Genomic DNA, 13,446 nt, shown 5'->3' with positions numbered 1-13,446 from the left:
GAATTCCCGGCGGTGTGAGTGCCATGCCGGTTACGTTGGAAATGGAATCCAGTGCTTGGAGGAAGCTATCCCACCCATAGACCGTTGCTTGGAAAATAATGGGCAGTGCCACTCTGAGGCTCTCTGTAGTGACCTGCATTTTGAAGGTATAGGTCCCTGTTACCATCCTATAATTTCCATGGAACAATCCTTGTTTTATAAGATGTATGCTTTGTACCTGTAAGATTTTAAATAGTTTTTAGTGTTGTATTATACACAGTTGTGGGACGCGGGTGGCACTGTGGGTAAAACCTCAGTGCCTAGGGCTTGCCGATCGTATGGTCGGCGGTTTGAATCCCCGCAGTGGGGTGAGCTCCCGTCTTTCGGTCCCAGCTCCTGCCCACCTAGCAGTTCGAAAGCACCCCTAAGTGCAAATAGATAAATAGGTACCGCTTTATAGCGGGAAGGTAAACGGCGTTTCCATGTGCTGCGCTGGCTCGCCAGAGCAGCTTCGTCACGCTGGCCATGTGACCCGGAAGTGTCTCTGGACAGCGCTGGCCCCCGGCCTCTTAAGTGAGATGGGCGCACAACCCTAGAGTCGGACACGACTGGCCTGTACGGGCAGGGGTACCTTTACCTTTATACACAGTTGTAACCTGCCCCAGGACCTTAGAGTGAAGGGCGGGAAATAAACTCTCCTCCACTTCATTCTCTTCCTTGTAATGTGTGTGTGCAGCAGAGGGGGAACCCCAGACCCCATCTTGGCAAAGCTAGATACATACCCATTCAGGTCCATCTTCCTCTTTCCCATTAACACTCATCCAGTTTGATGAGCTTTCCTCTACTGCCCCTCTTGAAATTTATTGGTGGCCTCTTTTGCCTGCAGACATCTACCACCTCTTTCCTTGACTATTTTGATATATTATCTATTAGATCAGAGGATATCAGCCCCCAGGGGCACACTTGTTTCCTTGGCACTACCATGGAAAGCCTACCCAAAAGCTATCACTCAGCTTTCTTTTCCATGACCTCCCCCGTCTCTGAGACAACACTTTCCTTGAAAATGAAAAAGGCCTCGCAATCAGAAAATACAATTGCAGCTCAATCTTTTGCAGGTCACCTATTGCGTTTGGTTCGCAGGCTGTGAGTCTGCAGAAGAAAATGGGGGATGGGAAGCGTTAGCCCTGAGTTGCAAACCGTTTCCCTCAGAGATGGGCCCACACCAAAGGGCACTTTTCCAGATCTGACCCACAGCAATGTCTAAAGGGCCACGATATTGTATGCTTGTTTTCCAGAAAAAACAGTCGGGGTCTTCCACCTGCAGTCTCCCCAGGGAAAGTACAGATTTACTTATCAAGAGGCTGAAGCAGCTTGTGCTGCTGAGGGAGCTACAGTGGCCACTCTGAAGCAGCTGTCTGCGGCACAACAGGTAACAGTGCAGCCATTGCCTCGCTCATTTCCCTTCACAGTTGGTCTGAGGAGTTCAGCTCTTCTCCCACCAATTTGCTAAGAACGTGCGTGTGCACGCTTGTTTGTGCACACATGTGCCTCAAGAAGCCCTCGACATTCCTATTGGGTGTTGTTTCCCTGCCTGCAGTTGCCTAACACACTCAAACTATTTCAGAAGGTGGGCCTACTATGGGTGTTGACCTGCTCTTTCTGTGATGAAATAGGCCATGAATGAACAAACATGGAAGGTAAATGCGCCTAGGTGGGTTCCTCCCCTCCCCCACACACTCCCGCACTCCACCCAATAACAATGGTTTGGTAAATGAGCATCTTGCCTATGACACGTGAATGAAATGAAATACTGCCCCCTGTAGCCCAGGCATGGCTTCGCAGTCTGAGTGAGACAAGTACATGGTGTATAAGAGCAAGTTGGCTCTCGGTGTGAGCCAGTGTGGTGTAGTGGTTAAGAGCGGTAGTCTCGTAATCTGGGGAACCGGGTTCGCGTCTCCGCTCCTCCACATGCAGATGCTGGGTGACCTTGGGCTAGTCACACTTCTCTGAAGTCTCTCAGCCTAACTCACCTCACAGAGTGTTTGTTGTGGGGGAGGAAGGGAAAGGAGAATGTTAGCCGCTTTGAGACTTCTTAAAGGGAGTAAAAGGCGGGATATCAAATCCAAACTCTTCTTCTTTGGTGAGGGAACCTGTTCAAGGTCATGGTCTGACTGAAATACAGGACGTTAAGAGAAGCCTCTGTTTCTTTTCTTTCTCCAGATGGGTTTCCACCGGTGCATAGTAGGTTGGCTTTATAATAGGTCAGCAGGCTACCCAACTGTGTACCCGAGTTTGAAGTGTGGCGGTCACCATGTTGGAATTGTGGACTACGGATTTCGAAGTAACGCCAGTGAGAAGTGGGATGCTTACTGCTACAGAGCTCAAGGTGAGAAAGTATGGCTTGATCAGTATGAGTTCAAACTAGGGATACCTCAAGTTTGGCTAGATGGGGATATTGAAGCTAGCGAGTGCCCCAAGCTGAATCGGGGATGGAATAGAGAAGTGAAGCTAAGTGGGATGGAAGCTCTGTTGCCTGAAACTGATTTGCATACCAAATCATGGCATACGAAAGTTTACACCATCTCTTCCTCCTTTCCCCCCTCTTTTCAGATGTGCAGTGTGTCTGTAGGGATGGGTTTGTGGGAGATGGCTACACATGCACAGGGAGTCTTGTGGCAGTGCTGGCCCAGAAAGCAAATTTCTCAGTCTACTATTCTGTAAGTACATTAATGCTTCTTTTGGCTAGTATGGAGCAGGGAGGCCTTGCTGCTATGTACCGTATTTTTCGCTCTATAAGATGCACCAGACCATAAGACGCACCTAGCTTTTGGAGGAAGAAAACAAGAAAAAAAATATTCTAAATCCCAGAAGCCAGAACAGCAAGAGGGATCGCTGCGCAGCAAAAGCAGCGATCCCTCTTGCTGTTCTGGCTTCTGGGATAGCTGCGCGGCCTACATTCGCTCCATAATACGCACACATTTCCCCTTACTTTTTAGGAGGGAAAAAGTGAGTCTTATAGAGCAAAAAATACAGTATATCTGAGAGCAGGGGCTCCAAGCTTAGGGGTCCATGGACTTATGCCAAGAGGTTCATGAAGAAGTTATTCTACCCATCTGCTCGCTCGATGTTTAAAGGAGAAGGGGGGTGGCTGCTGCTTCCAAGAGCAGAGCTATTCTTTTAGGCTGACCACCACATTCCTTTCTCTGTTTCAGATGGTACTGGATTATGCCAATGCCACCGAAGAAGGATGGGATTTTTTTAATTTCCTCTCCACAGACATGACTTACAAAACTCTTTTTGTACCCCTGAACTCTGGCTTTCGGAAAAATGCAGTAAGAAATGCAAAATAGGACTTTGCGATATTATTTTGTACTTGCACTGCAGCCTTAAAGTGGTTTAGTTTTGATTGAATGAACGCATGAATGGCTTATTTAACCAATGGTCATCACTGTCTACAAGAACTGGTCAAATATAAGATCACTGAAGTAAACCGTTGTATCAAAACACATTCAAATCAGATTCCCTTAAAGCAAATGACCTCCAAAAGAAAAGACTAGATTAAATGTTTATTCCCTTTTCCCATGGAGTCCTGGGAATTTCTGTGGCCTCAGGGAATAGAAGTTTGTAGCACTTTGGCCAAATTATGTTAGAATTATTTGGGGAAAGCCATGGCAGCTAAACCATAAATCTAATTTGTTGCATTGATAATGGCCTCAAAGTAGTTCTGAAACAAGGTTTCTATTTTAGAGGAGACTTTTCTGCATTCCATACCCAAATAAAGCCAGTGACATCAAGTAGCCACAGAGTCCCTGTTCTTGTGTCATTTAAATGTAAATGAAAGCTTTGCAGCAGAATAGCTTTGAAGAATGTCCTCAGAGCTGAGCTCCAAATTTATTTACTGAGGTTTAAAAATAAACTCTTTGATCTGATGGCAGAAGGTATTTTCAAGGAGGCGTTGAAAAAAGAATGAGTTTCTTTTCATGTTTTAAGTTTCAGAATGTGAAACATCCTCACAGCAGAGGAGACTGGCAACCCAGTCCGTGAAGTGTGGTAGGACAAAGAGACCCTAACTGGGGTCCAAACAATGAAGATAACATAGCTAGTTTTATATCACTAAACTGACCTCACTTGAACAGAAAGTAACATATTCAACTTGTGAAGGAATGCAGAATTTGCTGTAACTACATGGCCAAGCACCAGGAGTTATGTAACAGATGGCTCTTTGCTCCAGTGAAGGGTTCCATGAATAGAAGGACACCATTTTAAAAAATCCTTCTCAATCCTGGGGAACAAATTGGGGGGGGGGCAGGCTCAGGGGCAGCAAAAGGGGGAATTAGTGAAAATTGCTTCCCCCCTCCATTCTGCTCACAGAGGTTTCCAAATGATAGACAAACCTTCTATGAGAGGAGAGATACAATTCAATATCTCTGTTCAATCCTTTCCAATGGCTCTGCCCCAGCTGTGCTTCTGTTGTGTGTATATATTGTGTTGTCATGCAGAGAGGTTGAACTGAAGGTTGCAATGAAGTTGACTATGGTTTTGTCTCTCCTCTTTTTCTCACCAATATCATAACTTTGAATGGAACTGAAACTCTTCTTTGTCTTACCAGTCTCTAACACTGAATGATCTAAAGCTTCATTCATCTGCGAGAGACGTGGCCCTGATGAGCTTCAATCTCACGTCTGGTGCCGTTATACCTTCGCAAGCCGGATTCAACCTTTCCATTGCAGATTCCACGAATAACACCCGCTTTCCTGTAAGTATCTCATATGGATAACGACAGAATCAGCTTTACCTTTATGGATTTGACTGTGTAAAATGCTTTGCACCACATGCAGCAAATTTTATTTGCAATCCTTGAAATCTTTAAATTGTAATTCAGTGGTTTAGTAATTTGGTTTTCTTCACTTTTATTGCACCAGGGTTGTAAGATGATTAATAACTCAGTGATAGTTGAATGGGATATTCTGGCCTCCAATGGGATCATTCATGCTATTGAAGCACCTCTGATGGCACCTCAACTTGGGCAAGTTGACCAGGTTGGTTATTAGCTGGTTTGTATTAATCTTTCAGAATTATCCTGCTGCAGAATAATCCAGTTTGCATCCCATTCATCTCTGCTTTACTACATAAGTAGGATTTAAATTCAGTCTTTTAAGAAGTGATGTGCTTTGCAAATAATGATCAGCGGATTTGACTCTGTGTGTTCCCAAGTCTATATATGGAGGCCATGCTGTTTAACTAACATGGATCTGATTGTAATTCATTTTTTCCATAAATTTTCAGCTTTTTAAGATTGTGCAGTTACTCATTTTACGGACGAAGATCCTGAACAACAAAATAAACCATATCAAATTTCACAGAAACTTTAAACGAAAATTCACCCCAAAACTAAGCCATAAAAATTACCCAGTTTCTTATGTTCAAGGCCAAAATGATACTATAAATGATACTATAACTATCCGATTAGCTACCCAGCCGTAACAGGATAACCAAAATTATGATCAAGATGCAACATTATATTGATTGAAGAGAAGGAAAGCTGCAGGGCTACTTGGGGGTTGGTCAGAAGTAAAGGTAAAGTAAAGTGACCCCTGACCATTAGGTCCAGTCGTGACCAACTCTGGGGTTGCAGCGCTTTACTGGCCGAGGGAGCCAGCGTACAGTCATGTGGCTAGCATGACTAAGCCGCTTCTGGTGAACCAGAGCAGTGCATGGAAACGCCGTTTACCTTCCCGCCGGAGCGGTACCTATTTATCTACTTGCACTTTGACGTGCTTTCGAACTGCTAGGTTGGCAGGAGCAGGGACCGAGCAATGGGAGCTCACCCCGTCGCGGGGATTCGAACCGCCGACCTTCTGATCGGCAAGTCCTAGGCTCTGTGGTTTAACCCACAGCGCCACCTCTCCTTTATTGGTTGCTGCTTCCTGTCCAACTTCTCCGGCAGTTTTCTACAGCTTCACAGCAGGAAGCATGCCAACTCACCTCTTTCTCTGGTGGCTGTTATCATAATGATAAGAGTTTTCGGATTTGCTGCAGAACAGCGTGGCACTTAAAAAAACACTAGCTGCCTTTAACTAAGGCAGGACTCTAATCCAACATTTTGAAATACGAACACAATTGCTTTTCACAGGTTGTTGGTGCTGTGAAATCACCTGCTGCTGTGACCATCGGTGTATCCATTGTAGTCTCCCTAGTACTGTGTGCAGTGGTCGCTGGCGTGTCCTACATCTACCTCAAAAGGAAGAACCAAGGATTCCAGTTTCGCTATTTCAAGGTATCTTTGTCATGCATTTTGTTTATTTAAACCATTAATATACCACCTATCATAGTCTCTAAACGGTTTACAAGTCCCGCAAAGTGTCAGCTCTAAATTCATTACTACCACAGACTTTCCACCTTCAATTATATGGATTTAAGTGGGGAAATATCTTCTAATTTGTTGCATTCTCATTTCTGGTCACAGGCACCTGTAACATTGCATCCATGCCAAGTATTGGGAGGAATTCAACATAGCACTTAAAGTTAAAGTCCCTTAAGAGTGTACTAATTGTGCTAGTGGAATGGCTTGCGCAGGAAGCCAGTACAGTTGGATGTGCAACAGATTTTATCTAGGTCTGATACTTCCTGTTGCTCAACCAGTTGCACAACCAGCTTTTGTTTTTTATTTTTACGAGATTTATATCCCGCCCTTCATCATAAGATCTCAGGGCAGTTTACAGAATAAAATACAGGATAAAAACAAGTAAATAATTTATTATTATTTTTATAGCAACTACTCATTTTTCTGAGGAAAATAATTAGTTTGATTAAAAGTTTCATAATTCCTCACGTCCCACTCACATTGTAGCTTCAGTTATGCATCACAATAGGCAGGACAACTCTAGCTATTGACTCATTTGGCCAGCCATGCTGCAGATGTATACGGGATGAGGGAATCATAGAATCATAGAGTTGGAAGAGACCACAAGGGCCATCGAGTCCAACCCCCTGCCAAGCAGGAAACACCATCAGAGCACTCCTGACATATGGTTGTCAAGCCTCTGCTTAAAGACCTCCAAAGAAGGAGACTCCACCACACTCCTTGGCAGCCAATTCCACTGTCGAACAGCTCTTACTGTCAGGAAGTTCTTCCTAATGTTTAGGTGGAATCTTCTTTCTTGTAGTTTGGATCCATTGCTCTGTGTCCGCTTCTCTGGAGCAGCAGAAAACAACCTTTCTCCCTCCTCTATGTGACATCCTTTTATATTTTTGAACATGGCTATCATATCACCCCTTAACCTCCTCTTCTCCAGGCTAAACATGCCCAGCTCCCTTAGCCAAATCCCTTTGAGCACTAATGAAAGAGCACTATATCAATACTAATTATTAAAATTATAGACCAAATTGATGTCAGTGGTTTGTGCCTTTTAAAATTAATTAATCAGCTTTGCATTTAGAAGGGCACAGACATGCTTAGCCTATTTCTACTCTGCCGGTAGGCTGAGCTGGAAGATGAGGAGCCTTCTCCCTGGGAGGAAAGGAGCCCACACTTGGTGTCCATTCCAAATCCCATTTATGGAGCAGACATCTCAATCTATGAGCCATTTGAGGTAAGACAACTGGTCTTTATATTTTGTTGATATATTTATACAAAGTGTAGTGAAGTTTTTCTAATTTCAACCTTTTCTACATTTACTGTCCATATATAATCAAAATTAATTAAGAAAGCATTTCTCATTAGTCTCTTAATTGAATCATTTAGAAGCCGCCTTTATTTTCAAGCAATCTGAAGAGGCATTGCTCCCCCAATCTAGTGGCTGTAACTGAGTATCACAATAAATCAGCATTTATAATGACAGGAAGATTCTACCCTCCTTCTGGACTTGGCCACTCCCTTGCAGCACAGCTGCAACTTTGAAAGCTTTCCATTCTCTTTTCAATAAACTGCAGTTAAACTTTTTGCAAGAGCCCCCCAAAACTGTGGCAAACCTTAACAACGCTGTGTTTGAAGGAAACCAACTTAACTATGGTTTGTAGAACTAAGCCAGCTTCTTCAAGATTAGCTACAGTTTAGGGTTCAGACTAATGTTAAAATATGATTAATTCAAACCAGAAACAAACACTTCTGCTCTCCTTGCAGTCTCAGCAGAAGAGAGAGGGGAGCATGCAAGTTTGTGGGAAAGCTAGGTTGATTCCTGTGATCACAAACCATAGCCTATCATGGCATCTGAATACAAGCAAAGTTTTGCTTTTCCATTCATCTTTCAGAAGGCGATCACCAAACTGGGATTGGCAGTACTTAGTATCTTGGCATAGTGATACTTGGCATAGTGCCGATAGTATCTTGGCATAGTGCCGTTGAATAATCTTCAATAAAAGATCTAAAATGGTGAATTTAAGGCTGCCCAAAATGATTGCTTCCTTTGCTCTTGTAATGTGCACCAAGCCACAGATGGTCCACATGGCATATTTGTAGTGGACAATTGATACTGTAGTGACCGGTTTTCTTGTACTACAGTAAGTTTGCAAAAGTCAAGCTTATTCTCTATAGAAGTCTTGTCAGATTAACTGGCCTAATATGTATTTGAATGTTTGTTTCAGGATTCTCTCACCGGAGAAGATTTTTCAGATGCCTTTGGAATTCAAGGCGACCAGTAAGCTGGAAACAACTTTCCAGAAGCTATGTAATTCAGAATGAACAGAATATGGCTGTTATGGACTGCTAAGAAGCCTTGCCTGCCCTTTCAATGGTGACAAATTAACAAGCGGCTTTAATTGTAAATTGTTTAACATACCTCAGTTCCATTCCTCTTCTCAAATACATGGGCAGGAAATCGGGGCCCATAGAGCTCCTTGCCCTTGCATGCACACAGGGACTTTGGCAATTTACTGTTTGAATGTAGCCCCCTTGTGCTGTTTTGGGTGTCAGGAATGAGTTTTTGGATGTCATAAGGAGTGGCATTGGGAAGGTGAGGGATGGAAAGTCATGTTGTGTTCTTTGGATTCTGCTCCTAAATCTTCAGGCTGAAACTTAGGGAATATGATGACTCTTGAATGTGTTTGGATCGGTGGATGCTGTGGAGAATCTTCAGTGGGCCAATAAAATCTGAGTTCAGTTAGATAATTTTACTCTGAAACTGCACTATGGAGCCTTCTGCCGATCCCTTTTTTTAAACGTTACTTAAAAGGCAGTTTGAAATAATACTGCCTGAAAACTGTAGGCCCATCTTCGTTTATAATCCTACTGAATTTATGTACTGTTCCGAGAATGACAGATGTTTGTAAATGAATGGGAACAAGCAAATGTTGTCAACCTTCATTAAGTGTTTGGTTATTTTGAACCTGAAGGTAGTTATTCAACACTTAGTAAGGATACATAATGGTGAAAAGGTATGTTCTGCCTTAGGATTGAGAGCCATTATTTAGTAATCCCCACACTGCCATAAGAAAAGACAATGTCAAGAGAAAGTCATTATCCCATGATGCAATACTTTAATTTTGTAAAAATAGTAAATAACCAACAAAAGAAACATTCTACACTTGCAAGGTCACTTAGAACAAACCATAAATTCTGTGTAGTGTGGGAAAGAAGAATGAATGTTTGTGCAGATTGTTATGAAGTAGACACGCAGATGACAACAGGATGCTTGGTGAGCAGACCTGTGAGCCAAAACTATTTTACCTAGCTCGGACAAAATTTGACCAAATCATTATTTCAATTCTTCAAGTTCTGAGCCATTTGACATTATACATAGTAGCCTACTTGTAATAGAATGAGGATAATGCTAACTTGAGCACCTTATGACACAGAACCTTAGGTTGGGTTACAAAAATGCTACAAGAAAATTCTAAGAATAATTTAGATAGAACAATGTCTGACAAGTAATCCAGTATCACTTTTTCTGCGGAATACAGTAAATACAATGGAAACAGTATAGCAAGCTAATTGGTTTCTCTGCCATTTCAATCTTACAGCTTTTTATTCAAATGCTCATTTCCTTCACCTAAACGTCGAGCCAAACTGATATTATATCACTTAGGAAAACTAGCTGTTTAATATATTTCATGTTCAAAAGCTAGGTCACAGATGGCTTTATGATGCAGGAATGATTATGTTAGTTATTCATGTTATCTCTTCTGTGCAGTATCAAGTTAATTGGCACATTTAAAGCAGGCAACATTAATAAGGAAATGAGGTGACATCAAGTTTTATACCTTCACTTTGAATGGGAATGCCCAGCCTTTCCAGAAATTCTATGTTGGGCAGGGCTTATTCCCCCCCCCCCCCCATTTTATTCTGGTTGACACCCCTGTAGGCATTCCACAGTGTTATGTGTTTGCCTACACAGTGCTTATCTGTTTTTAAAAGTCATCATGTTTGAAGACAGACTTGACATAGTTGAGAACGTGTCAAAAAAGAAGAAATAATAAATAAATAACAGCCCTACATAATATATTAGCTTGCAGGACACATGCACACTATATAACTATAGTTGTCATTAAATACAGTGGTACCTCGGGTTAAGTACTTAATTCGTTCCAGAGGTCTGTTCTTAACCTGAAACTGTTCTTAACCTGAAGCACCACTTTAGCTAATGGGGCCTCCTGCTGCCATTGCGCTGCCGCTGGGCGATTTCTGTTCTCATCCTGAAGCAAAGTTCTTAACCCGAAGTACTATTTCTGGGTTAGCGGAGTCTGTAACCTGAAGCGTATGTAACCCGAGGTACCACTGTAGTAGAAAACTTCAGAGAGGCCATTTTAAGGTATGTTTGTTTCCTTACTCAAGATGTGAATGATAAAGTGATTTTTTTTTTTGCACAACTAAACTTAAGCCTATTATAGCTACAGAATAATTTATCAAACCACATTTTATAAACCAGCTCAGTGTGTTTGACTAATACGTAGAATCCTAATATAAATCCCTAAAAGAGTAAAATATAAGATACAGTACACAAAGGCCAGTATCCTAGTCTTAAACGACATCACTTTGGTACCATATACATGAGAAAGAGCAACAAAACATCTCCTAAAGCATCAACTACAGTGAAAACAATTTCTATAGCTTGACAGTAAGGTTGCTTTGGCATTGTGAGAATGCAATTTACCATGTCAATGCACAGTTCAGCTTAATTCCAGTTTTGAACTGCCATTTGTAAGACAAAATAGTTCTTGATTAGATTTTTTAAAAAATTGTGCTGGAATCATTTGGAGCAGCTTTGTTTATTTATAGCCATACCTAAATTAGCCAGCATAAAACCCATTATAGAATTCAATCATATCGCAATATTTAAAAAATAAACACAGGTCCCCTGCCCAGCTTTTAATTTATACACCTGCAATGCTTATCAGAGCCAGCCCAAATGGACTTTGGTGAGTCTTCCAGGGAAAGATGTTCTATTAAATGGTATGTTTCTGATCTGCAGTAGCTGGGTACAAAAACAGGTATTAAGTTGAGGGTCAGGGGGCTCCATTATGATGAAATATAGAAAAGATGTGTCGCCAAACTAGCTTCGGCCCAAAATGTTTGCCTTTACCAATATATAGGAAACGGCCTTCTATTAAGTCAGACCAGTTGCAGGATTTTAGATGGGACGTTCCTAAACATACAGAGAGCTTGAACATGAGGCTTTTTATATGCAGAGCAAGTGCAAACACTGGAACACTTCAGTTAACATGGTCCTGTTTCCATATTTTGATCTCAAGTTAAGAAATAGGTTTGAAATTCAAGCGACACTTATACAATGGTGAAAAGTAGTTTTTAGAAATATATGGGATGGTATAATTAATAGGGCTGATTGAAACATGCATGCACATCATGTGACGAGTGCAGCAGCTACGTTCATTGTTGAGCCACTGCAAAGCTACCACATCAGCTGACCACAAACACAGTGCTTTCCAATGGTCAGGTCACACATTGTGCTATGAGTCAAAGTGTAATCAAGTGGTACATGTGGACCAGTCCACGCTCTAGCAGAAATGCACACTACTTATTGTGAAATCTCACTATGCTCCCAGCAGCAGTCATTGATCTACCGGGTGAGAAACTTTGCTTGTTTAGCCCTTCTGGGCCATGCTCACAATAAGCTCTGTTGATCACTACATTTGTACATAAAACTGAATTGGCTATATGTTATTTATTATACTGTGCTCAGTTGTGCAAAGATACACAAGCTAGCACCTTTGAATTTATAACCTAATCAAGTGTTAATCTAGCACATTCTGAGCTGCTGGCAGTTATTAAAGTTTAAAATTCTTTTGCCAAGGATTTAGAGTGCATCTCAGTGCTAGTGAACCAAAAGTAATTCTGGCTTAGGTCTTAAGAATATAAATGTGTCCACATTTTAGTAGGAATACATCCAGAGCTATTTGCCAATATAATCACAGCTAAGTCACATCTAAAGTCTGGGTAGAGACATGGACAAATAGGGCTTTATAGTATCAACAAGTTCTGAGAATATCATCGGATCACAGCTACACAGCGCACAAACTCTGGATCTACACAAACGTTTTGGGTAGAATCTCGATGTAGAAGGAACTACTTTATGGAGACAGTGCACAGGAACCTAATTCACCTTTGGACTTCTTATCAGTGAAGCATTTCTAAGACATAATTTGCACAGCCTTTTCACTCGTTCATCTTGAGTATCTATTAGGAAGTGCTGGGAGGCAAAGGACAGCAATAGGCACACACTGTAACCAGGTTGCAATCTAAGGCTAAGCTGCTGGGCCCTTCCTATACAACAACTGTATTGCAGCAGTGGGACATACACATCCTTTCACCGGATGTGCACCATTTCCTCCAAGAATGGAGTCTTCATGCAACCAGTGCAGAGCTGGTCCATCCAGAGGGGAGCTTCATGCTGCAGCGGAGTGCGCCGGGGGTAGAAGGTGAAGTTGACATCATAGTTCAGCAGGCAACTGATGGATGCCATGTAGATGTCAGAGAAACGGATCAGTCTTCGAGAAAAGTAGGTCGGGTTGTGGAAGGTTCGAAAGATGCTTCCAAATTGGGGGTTAAAAAGATTCTTCGAAAGTGACCTGGAAGGAAATTATTTGCTATTAAGCCATGAGAACAGAAACCCTTGAAAACGTCTGGGGGTTTGCACAGACAGGCGGAGAACCGCCCCCCAACCCCAGGCGACACCCGAGTGGAATAATAATTCAAGACAATGTGTTATGGGATTAAAATTTTGGCCACAACTTTATTAAAGCTTGTGATGTAGGGAGACCTTGGCTTAGGCATTGGGCGTTTATCCCTCCCAGTCCCTGGTCGGGGATCTGGGGAACATCAGGGTTATCCAGAATGTGTGGGGATTGGGCTGGCTCTGGAGAACGTCTGTTCAAGCAGAGAGCCCGTCCCCCATTTTGCCGCTGTCGCAGGGGAGAGCAATGACAACCTATTGGTGTATGGCCAATGCCTCCCCTCAAAACAACCCCTTTAACGGGGAATCCTGGGATCGCCACTGCAGGAGGGGCGTGGGTCAC

General features: G+C 42.4%; 2 protein-coding genes across 5 annotated transcripts in view; one reads left to right on the top strand and one right to left on the bottom strand.

The window, feature by feature from the left end:
• The window catches only part of STAB1 (stabilin 1), a 98,084-nt gene extending 88,804 nt beyond the window's left edge, over nt 1-9,280 (top strand). For 2 of the 3 annotated variants that reach the window (XM_083603187.1, XM_083603188.1), the window contains 10 exons: nt 2-146; nt 1,275-1,408; nt 2,200-2,365; nt 2,590-2,696; nt 3,192-3,311; nt 4,589-4,735; nt 4,902-5,018; nt 6,113-6,256; nt 7,461-7,571; nt 8,563-9,280. In XM_083603187.1, coding sequence (XP_083459313.1) covers nt 2-146; nt 1,275-1,408; nt 2,200-2,365; nt 2,590-2,696; nt 3,192-3,311; nt 4,589-4,735; nt 4,902-5,018; nt 6,113-6,256; nt 7,461-7,571; nt 8,563-8,619 — 1,248 coding nt within the window. In that variant the 3' untranslated portion in view covers nt 8,620-9,280. Of the gene's footprint in view, nt 1; nt 147-1,274; nt 1,870-2,124; nt 2,366-2,589; nt 2,697-3,191; nt 3,312-4,588; nt 4,736-4,901; nt 5,019-6,112; nt 6,257-7,460; nt 7,572-8,562 lie in introns of all 3 variants that reach the window. The other variant, XR_014545437.1, reaches the window with a different exon arrangement.
• A 153-nt stretch (nt 9,281-9,433) lies between these two features.
• The window catches only part of NT5DC2 (5'-nucleotidase domain containing 2), a 30,882-nt gene continuing 26,869 nt past the window's right edge, over nt 9,434-13,446 (bottom strand). The window contains exons 14-15 of one of the 2 annotated variants that reach the window (XR_014545457.1): nt 11,784-12,999; nt 9,434-11,640 (exon numbers count right to left, since the gene is read on the bottom strand). Coding sequence is in view for 1 of the 2 variants with exons in the window: in XM_083603411.1 (XP_083459537.1) it covers nt 12,738-12,999 (262 nt within the window). In the remaining variant the exon portion in view is untranslated. Of the gene's footprint in view, nt 13,000-13,446 lie in introns of both variants that reach the window. The other variant, XM_083603411.1, reaches the window with a different exon arrangement.

The sequence above is a fragment of the Podarcis filfolensis genome (genome assembly GCF_964270895.1).
Source record: "Podarcis filfolensis genome assembly, chromosome: 2".
NCBI classification, from domain to species: domain Eukaryota; kingdom Metazoa; phylum Chordata; class Lepidosauria; order Squamata; family Lacertidae; genus Podarcis; species Podarcis filfolensis.
The sequence above is the reverse complement of the archived record's forward strand: the minus strand, read 5'-3'. Positions and strand labels throughout refer to the sequence as shown.